Raw genomic sequence first — 10,057 nt, forward strand, 5'->3', positions numbered from 1 at the left:
CTGCGCTCCGAAGGCAGTTTATTTGGAGACAAGCAGCTATGAGCAATATACTATCAAAAGTGTCACCTAGAGCATGAAAATGTGCAAATTATACATTGTTAATCATGGCAGATGGCTTTCATATCAACTGCAAACCTTGCTGGAGTTCACATAAACCAGGGATTGATGCTTACAAGGAATTAGACAAATTTAAAAGCGCAAAAATAACTTCAGGGGTGCAATGAAAAATGTGCCAAATTATTTGTTTTTGCTTAATAAAAGGATAAAATGAGACCAAAATGATTTAATTTATTTACATACAAAAATACACTAGCTTTTCAAATATTTCTGGTTTAATCTGTATTTATTTAATATTTATGGAATTATTTATGTTTTAAACGTTGAATTAATACAGATACAGTTTATTGTGCAGCCAATATACCAGTAATAACCATGAAATATAGCTGCAAGCAGCAATTACGGATCAAGCTGTATAAGGGCAGAAAAGGAAATATTTGTGGACATCTGTGATCATGAGATTAGGATAAAGCTGTTTAAATAACCTCAGTTTTACTGCACTTATAACATATTAAAATGGTTTGCATGTACCAAGTTTCGTGTCAATACACAAAACTTTTGCAAAGATACAATGAACTGTATCCGTATTAATATCCATTTTGCAAAATGCAGTATAAAACAATCTTTTAATAACTTTTTGTCATGAGTGTCTGTAGATGATACCAAATTTCGTACAAATTGGACAAATTTTATAGCAGGTTTTGATTAAAATGCAATATGGCGGACAGTAAATATGGTAGAATATGGCAAATTTGGTATCATGGGACTTGGCAAAAGCCAACAAATGTAATCATGTAAGTTAAATGACAATATGTTGATTTTTTCATATGTTATAAGCATTTTCATTAATTGCATTGTATCTCTTGACCACTAAAACTTTATAGGCTTGATGAATCATACCAAATTCCGTAACGATACGTTCATGCGTTTGTAAAACGCAGCATTTTATGACAAAATTTAAAATAGCCGACCAACTAAAATTGGATATCATTCAACTCAGCATTCCTCAAGGAATCTAAGGAGACCATCTTCATGATTTTTAAGACAAGGCATTCAAAAGTTAAGCAAAAGTAGCCATTTTTCATCTGTACCAGTAGGTGGTGCTGTGATGATACTGTGCATGTACCCCCAAGTCATGCCTGTAACACATACTGTTACTGTAACAATACACCAAATCATTGCGAAGATACGACAACAAATCCATTTTGTGTGTTCGCCATCGAATTCATTAACACGCTATACGAGAAAGGATTGGCCGATCTTGTAATAACTTTTTGCCTGGAGTGTGAGTAGATGCTACTTACCAAATTTTGTGAAAATTGGACAAACGCTCTTGGAGGAGTTCGAAAAACTATTTTTTTTTTAAATAATCAAAATGGCATCAGAAGTTATGAGCATAAACATGAGTGAATCTTTGAACTGTTGGTGGCGCTAGAGGGTTTGAGGTAGAGACTCCAAATTTGATATGATAACATTTCAGACTGCCTTCTATCTGTGTGCCAAATTTCATAACTTTTTACCATAAGGTGCTATGGGCTGCCACAGACCCAAGAGCTGAAGAAGAAGAAGAAGAAGAAAAGTAACTATTTCAATAGGGGTCTAAAAATATGTTCTGCTTAATGCAGGACTTTTAGGTATGAACAAGCCCAAAATACACTGAGACTCTTATTTTGAAATGTCAACACTTCTTCCAGCTGCTTGTTTAAACAGATGAGGGAGATGAAACATGCAAACATATACAACACTTACAATTCATCAAGAGTTGATCGTAAGCAATCTGTTGGCATAAATGTATTCATTGATTGCAAACTGCTCTGAAAGGGCGATCATGTGGAATGCATAACAGCACAGTGCTTTTACTTTGAATTTATTTACAGTACATTTATTTCATTAAACCATAGCCTTCTGAAGTTTAATAATCACATTAAGCTGTATGCCCATTCCTCTTTTCCAACTCCGAATTTAACACGTCTTAAAATGATAACTGAGACTTATGTTTTACCATTTTAGATTCAGTATTTAAGCCTTTTATGACCCTTAATTTTTAATTGAACTTTAAATACAGACCAGTGGAGACCTAAACACAGAGTCATACTCATGCTCACAGTATCAAACCACAGACCAACTGCTTTCATACAAACTCAATGAACCGAACAGACCTGCGTATGAATCCCACACATATGCAGATGTAAACACCTTTTGATGCTTCGCCTGATAAATTGCTCTGACCAGAGCAAAATCGCAGCCGGTGCTGCAGTGACTGATAGATTGGGACTTCTGTGCCATTTGACGAGAGGATGCATCGCAAAAGCCAGAGTGATATTTAATCAAATTAAACGAGCAACCAAACCACACTGCCCATTTCAGTTTATGCAAACCCTCAAAATTATGCTTACCAGCTTGTTGTAATTAATAGCCGTTTGTTGTTTGCTCTACCTGATAAACAGTGGCTGTGAGTTGATGCACATTTTGAGGAAAGAAAAAGACCATTAGTTACACCCACACAGAGTACAGACAGAACAGTTACGTAATGTGCTTTTAACATTTGTGTATATGTACATATGCTTTGTTTAAAGTGAAATATAGTATCTGCGCATCCTATTGCATATATGTACTGAGCAAAAACATTCCGTGCATATTTTTTAATGTATTATTTTTGGCATTTCAAAGCAGCTGATTTCTGTAGCAACAAACAATTTTGCATAAAAATCCGTTGCATTTTGTGAAGTTGTTTGCTATGCAAAATAATGCTTGGTGTTGTGGATGGTTGCCAAGATGTTGGTTTGTCCGTAGCAGAAACTTTGTGAGATGAATTAACCCACGCCGTAGACCTTATAGGTTAGACGCCATGTTTAATTTAACACTAATGAAAACGAGGCTGTGAGGATAGACTTACAGTCTTTAATGACACACTGTATAAAGATCCACAGGGATATTCCTGTCAAAAATTAAACATAACGCTACCCTGACTAAGGTCTACTGGTTGAGCTGGTGTAGCGCCGATACAGAGACACATACTGTATCTCAGTGATATCTGACAGGTTGCAATATCGCCTGCTGCATCTTTAATTGAATAAACGAAATGAAGCAAATTTACAGGCCTCCCCCTCACTCTGTATGGCTTACTACAGTCTGTTCTCTCTCTCCTCCTCCATCATCCATTAGAACAGAAGTTGTGGTGATGTACGTCACGCAGCTTGTGCAGCAGAGCGCTCTGATGCCCCATTACAAACATGAGGATGTGAAAACAAACAGCATTCTTTTCCGTCATCTCCATATCATCCCCCATGGCAAACTCAAGTCAGCCACTTGTTTCAGCAAAATAAATAATAGTGCAAGCTACTATTGGGAAAAGCAGTTAGAGAATATAACATATGGGAGTCAGATCGCATAAAGCTTGTTCGTTGCGAATAAATATGGAAAACACAATATTAAATGCCACAAGCGAGTTGACTGTGTATGGCTTCAAATTGAATGGGACTAATCTTAAGCTTCTTATTGGTCAAGTAATCTGCAGCGAACGGAAAATCAAATAACGTTTGGCTTGGAATATAGCTTGATTTATATAGATTGAATGACACAGCTTTACAGTTTAACATTTAATTTCCCTATTGAAAGTCTTTGAAACTGTTTACTAATCAAGGAATGTTCATATTCATTGCATTTAATTTACGTTACACTTCTACTTTTAGAAACGTGTTTGTTTTTCAAATAGGAAAACTTTTGTGGTTTGTACAGGAATGCATAATTTAACATTGTCTGGCAATTAATGTTTAAAAATATTATAGATTCAACTGAACTGACACTATTAGAAGACAACTAAATGTGAACTGAACTGAGCTGGGTAATGGCACTAAATATGCAACATTGACCCTGTTATTGAGTAGAATAAGACACTATTATCTTCTTTAGAGCTGCTTCCCAGTTAACAAATACATGTTTATAACATGTACATACAAGAACTTACTAACATTCCCCTCTTTATGACCTAAAGGCATTTTTAGAGTTGTTTAGAGTTTATTTTTTATGGAGTTTTTTGTCTAATGAAAGTTAATGGGCAATAATAGGCATCTCATGATCGACACAAGGGATTGTGTTCATTTGTTTTTAGTTAAATCAATTATGATTATTTTTTTCTTTCTATTTATCAGCAAATAACTCAGCATTACCTAGTAGTTAGTTCAGACTCTAAGCTTTTAAATGACACCTATTTTGTGTTGATCAAGGCAGTAGTTTTGAAAAATATGATTATTAATTTTTCCATTGCATGGTGGCAGCGGCGAGCAGTACACTCCGGTTTATTGGGACTACTCAGCACGCGTTATGAGTTAATCAAAATGGTTCGATGCATTAAAAAGCTTTCTAAGTAGATACCTATTTTTATTCCATGTTGGAAAACAAGCACGGAGTATTGGAACATTCCAGGAACATTAGATAACACATTGCATCCCGGAAAGACAAGAGATGTTTTTAGCCAAGTATCACCATGAGTAATATCTCATGATCGACACAATGGATTATGATGATTTTGTTCTAATTTTAATTGTAAAATTAAATTCTATAAATCTATGATCTGTGCATTTTTGATGAAGTTGAGCAAAAACCATGTGAAATCTACACATTTGTTGTCAGTTAGTGCCTGTGCGCTGTTATTGTTATACAGACTGATTAGAGGGTGAAAACAACACAAAAAGAGCATGTTGGAGGCATGATCTGAGTGTGTAAAGCCTCTGATTTTGTATGCAAAATGAATAATTGTGCTACCTACTTGGTTTCAGTTTCTTTTGGCTCTTAACTAGAGACACCCAAACGGGAGCGCCGGCGCTCCTGCCGGTCTTAAAGGGTGAAGTTATGAAAACGTTATTTCTGAATGTTCTCTGAACGTTCCAAACGTCAAAACATTTTTTAAATGTTTTAAAAATGGCTTAAAAGGGTTCTTAGTTATGTGAAACATTTAATTGTATCATTTTGCAAACATAATGGGAACATTTATAAAATAAAAAAGAATGTCAAACTAAAATGAAACAAAAAATAGCTTTGAACGAACATTCTAATAATGTTACTGGAGGAACGTTTGTTCATAACTTTGAGAGAACCTTGCCAGAACATTCTGAGAATGATCCCTGTTAGTTGGGTTTACAGATGGACTATGCAATAATTGATTCATTTTACACCATTAAGTTATTTTCCTGTTTATTAATATGAAGCTGCTCTGAAACAATCTGTATTGTGTAAAGTGCTATGTAAAATATGTGACTAGACTTGAGCAAATGAGCAATGCATCTATCCTGGTACCAATGGCAGTATTAATGCATCCTTAATAAACATTCAGTTTTAAGCAAATATTATGCATGAATCAAAGTTCTTATGTTGCATGATAAAACAGCATGGTAAATGATCCTCTGTAAATGAGCATCGTTTATCCTCCACAATTTGGTTGCGAGTAGAATTCTCAGTTGCCAGAAGTGTAGCATTGCCTTTTTGTCTCTCTAACATCATCTTCAGGGGATATAAAGTAGAAATATCCCACATCCGACTCTAGGTTCATTAACATGTCATCATAACCTTTAGCACTTTGTCTCCCAGAAATCAAAATTCATTCGTTCGTTTCTCCCCTCACGGAGCAGAGGAGCTCCAAAGGCTTTCAGAATGACAAGGCAAAATGCCTGCGGGGAGAGAAAAGACGAGGTGTGCATTGGGAAAATTTGACAGAATACATTATCCGTTTTAGTGATTAGACTGTAACAAACGTCGGTAGGCTGAGGCGGTAGCTTTGTGCCTTTGGACTTAACGCTGCGTTATTAATGGATCTTTCTACCCACCTGCCCTGACTGCATTGTTATCTGTCTGCTTTCAGGTCGGTGCTACAGTGGCTGAACCGCGTGCAGTCGTTCCTCTACTGCAACGAGAACGGCTTCTGGGGAACCTTCCTGGAGAGCCAGCGCACGTGCGTGTGCCACACGGGGGCCACCCTTTGCCAGCGGCCCATCCCTTGCGTGATCGGCGGCAACAACAGTTGCGCCATGTGCAGCCTGGCCAACATCTCCCAGTGTGGCTCCTGCAACAAGGGCTACAAGCTGTACCGCGGCCGCTGCGAGCCGCAGAACGTGGACTCGGAGCGCAGCGAGCAGTTCATCAGCTTCGAGACAGACCTGGACTTCCAGGACCTGGAGCTCAAGTACCTGCTGCAGAAGATGGACTCGCGTCTGCACATCCACACCACCTTCATCAGCAACGAGGTGCGCCTGGAGACCTTCTTCGACCCGCGGTGGCGCAAGAGGATGTCGCTGACGCTCAAGAGCAACAAGAACCGCATGGACTACCTGCACATGATCGTCGGCCTGTCCATGAAGATCTGCCAGATGCGCAACAGCAGCGTGGACCCCATGTTCTTCGTCTACGTCAACCCGTTCAGCGGAAGCCACTCCGAGGGCTGGAGCATGCCGTTCGGCGAGCACGGATACCCGCGCTGGGAGAAGGTGCGGCTGCAGAACTCGCAGTGCTTTAACTGGACCCTGCTGCTGGGGAACCGCTGGAAGACCTTCTTCGAGACGGTGCACATCTACCTGCGAAGCCGCGCCAAGGTGCCCACCGTCCTGCGCAACGACACCGGCCAGGGCCCGGTGGACTTATCCGACCCCAACAAGCGGCAGATCTACATCAAGATCTCCGACATACAAGTGTTCGGCTACAGCCTGCGGTTCAACGCCGACCTGCTGAGGAGCGCCGTGCAGCAGGTCAACCAGTCGTACACGCAGGGGACCCAGTTCTACTCGTCCTCGTCCATCATGCTCCTGCTGCTGGACATACGGGAGAGAATTAACCGTCTGGCCCCTCCGGTGGCCCCTGGGAAGCCCCAGCTGGACCTGTTCTCCTGTATGCTGAAACATCGACTCAAGCTCAACAACAGCGAGATGATTCGCGTGAATCACGCCTTGGACATGTACAACACAGAAATCTTGAAACAATCAGACCACCTGACTACCAAACTTTGCTGAAAACAACTAGGAAGAAGAAGAAGAAGAAGAAAACGTTGTATTGAGAACAACGACGACAACAACGAATTATTTTCTTTCTCGGATTGATTTGGAATCTTTTTGCTTTGCTTTTTTGATGTATTATTAACAACTTTGTAAGTGTAATTGTTAAACGGAAACTAAAAATACAGAGAGAAGTCATTTTAGCTCACTAAAGGAAAACAAACAAACAAACAAACAGAAAGAAAAAAAATGATAATAACTGTATCATATTTGTCGAAGCATGTCTGTCATTTCCTAAAAGAGAATTACCAGAAAAGATCACAAACTATTAAATTCAACATCCAGTGACACAGAGGCCTTGATTTTACTTTGAGGGAACAAAGGTACATCTTAAACTGCCATTCTAACATGTTTTTAGAGATGTCACATAAGGGCAGAACCAAAACACGGGAATTAATTTGAGACACTACCATGATATTGTCATACATATTTTAGATGGTTTATACAGCGTAAGGAATCATTGACTGTGTCTTGTCCTTTCATACGACCCATCTGAGAGAGTTCAGTACAGGCGTCCATCCTTTCTTGAGGGATGTCCAGTTTTATTTCCGCTCGCCAGGAGAACTGAATCCTGTCTGTTGTATTTTCAGATCCGCGCTCTCGTTTTTCAGGCAGGTTTGAGTCGCTTCGGTGCCCGAGTGCAGTATCTACGGTTGAACATAATCAATTCATGCTATTTCGTACTGCTTCGCATAATGTACACGTTGTGATTGCTGATGTGTCGAGCTTTTTTGCAGCACCGTGAACAAAATTTGATCATTTCTTCATTTCTTTAAGGGTCAGCATAAAGCCATACATTTCTCAGAGGGATGAAAAAGAGAAAAAAAAAAGAAAAAAAGAAGAAGCTGGGCACATTTTGTGAGAAATGTCCTATAAATTGCTTTTGTATTTTTGTTTTACAGTCTTTTTCTAATGAAATATAGCACAGTGGTCTGAAAAAAGAAAAAAAGAAAAATGATATATATATGTACTGCGGGATTACGGCATGACATTGTAAAGCCATTGCATTTTCATTAACAGAGTGAATCCACAAGAACAGTATATTAAAGCTTCAAATATCTATGATGGTTTTAATCTCAAAATCTGCTTGTATACCAAATGTACACTTTACTTTTATAATATTTCATTTGGGTTTTATATTCCTTGATGCAATTCAGGTTTAACTTTTTCGACATGTCGATTGATTAATCTCTACTCTAAAATCTTAGATAAGGGGAGGGGGGATTTTTATTTTTATTTATTTTTTAACCTTCACTGGAGTTACTTTTAGGATAGGGAGCATACCATTATTATTTGCATTAATTATTGTTATTATCATTATTATCCAATCTTATTAAGTGCCTGTTAGCTATCCCTTTAATGCTTTCCTTCACTTTTTTTTTTTGGTTTGTTTAGCAGTACTTATGCCATCTAAATCTAAACACATGCCACTTGACTCATGGGAACAGGGCCAAAAGCTTTCTTGCTATACTCTGCATGATTTGAAAATAACCTCTTGAGAGGAGACTTAACTTGTTAATGAATTAGAGTTAAATGTGTATTATAAGTGTAAATACCTATTTTGTCTTGATATAGCCATGGAAACAAAAGCTCTTCTTAGATTACAGCAAATGAACCGCAGCCCATTAAACACGACACAAACCCCCTCGAGCACAAGTTCTGTAAATATCGCAGGTCTCCCACAAAATCATCACCAGCTGAAATGGATCTCGTCCAAGCTCAATCTGTTAACGATCGACACGAGCACATGCTTGCAGCCTTCACACACTTCTGTTACTGAAACCATGTACAACACGATCTCACGATCCAATAGAGCGTTCAGTGGGTTGAGAAACTGCTTTCAAGTACTTTATGTAATTTCTGCTGTTCTGTTGAAATAACTATATCGGCTTTCTTCAAAATGAATGTTTCAAATAATAATCTATTTCTCATTAAAATGCTATATTTAATAAGAAGACCAATGCTTGTTTGTACCACACAAAAGCTTGACATTTTCTAAGGCAACTGTCCAAAACATGAAACCAGCTAAGGGGGGGCTGATGACGAAGACTTAACAGAGCAGACAGTAAGTGTTTTAGGTTATTATGTGCAGAGATTTTTGGTTCAATAATTAGAAACTCTGTTTTTTGTTTTTGTTTTCTGAATTTAGTTATAGGAATTTACTAGTCATCCATTTTTTTATTTTTTTTATATCAGCTATGCATTCCGTTAATTTTGTGAGTTGGTAAGTTTCGTTAGGGCGTGAAAACATACAGAGCTGAGTATCATCAGCGTAACAGTGAAAACTAACGCCATGCTTCCTAATGATATCTCCCAAGGGTAGTAAAAAGCAACGGTCCTAGTACTGAGCCTTGTGGTACTCCATATTGAACTTGTGATCGGTGTTGAAGAAGTAAAATTATTTTTTAGACAAATGTTCCATGAATCATGTATAATGTTTTTAGAACATTGTTAAAGACAAGAAAAGTCTGAATGAACATTTTATTAATGTTACTTGAAGAATGTTTGTTCATAACTTTGAGAGAACCGAAAGTTCGCTTAAAATCTTCAAATCTGTTTCGAAATTGTCCCTGTTTCTAATCTCAGCCGGTTTTCTGAGCAGACGCTGCTTGTTTTCAAGCCTAACAGGTAAGGATGGAGTAGAAACATGCTGTGATGCTCCTGAGGGAATGTGGGTTAAATCTCTTGCTCAAGGACACACCGGTTGACAGAGGCATTCAGGTTTACAGACTTCCAGGATAAAACAGGAATCAAACACAATGCACCTGAAGAACCCCGATGAGACGAAAGGAATTTGTACAACACCACAGGACAAATCCATTCCTGCTTTCCATTAATTTTCCCATAATGCATATCCCAGGTTTGAGAAATTGCAGAAAATGTTAGTTTAGAAAATGCAAGTTATAGAGATCAATAAAACTGATGTAGTAAAATGAAAGAGAACCCCAACCATTGCTGGA

The 10,057-nt window shown here is 38.3% G+C and overlaps 1 protein-coding gene across 1 annotated transcript in view; it reads left to right on the forward strand.

The window, feature by feature from the left end:
- The window catches only part of brinp1 (bone morphogenetic protein/retinoic acid inducible neural-specific 1), a 185,500-nt gene extending 176,519 nt beyond the window's left edge, over window positions 1–8,981 (forward strand). Inside the window, exon 8 of the mRNA XM_067406785.1 lies at window positions 5,915–8,981. Within this exon, the coding sequence (XP_067262886.1) occupies window positions 5,915–7,055 (1,141 nt within the window). The 3' untranslated portion in view covers window positions 7,056–8,981. The remainder of the gene's footprint in view (window positions 1–5,914) is intronic.
- The last annotated feature ends 1,076 nt before the right edge of the window (window positions 8,982–10,057 follow it).

The sequence above is a fragment of the Chanodichthys erythropterus genome, chromosome 13 (genome assembly GCF_024489055.1).
Source record: "Chanodichthys erythropterus isolate Z2021 chromosome 13, ASM2448905v1, whole genome shotgun sequence".
NCBI lineage: Eukaryota > Metazoa > Chordata > Actinopteri > Cypriniformes > Xenocyprididae > Chanodichthys > Chanodichthys erythropterus.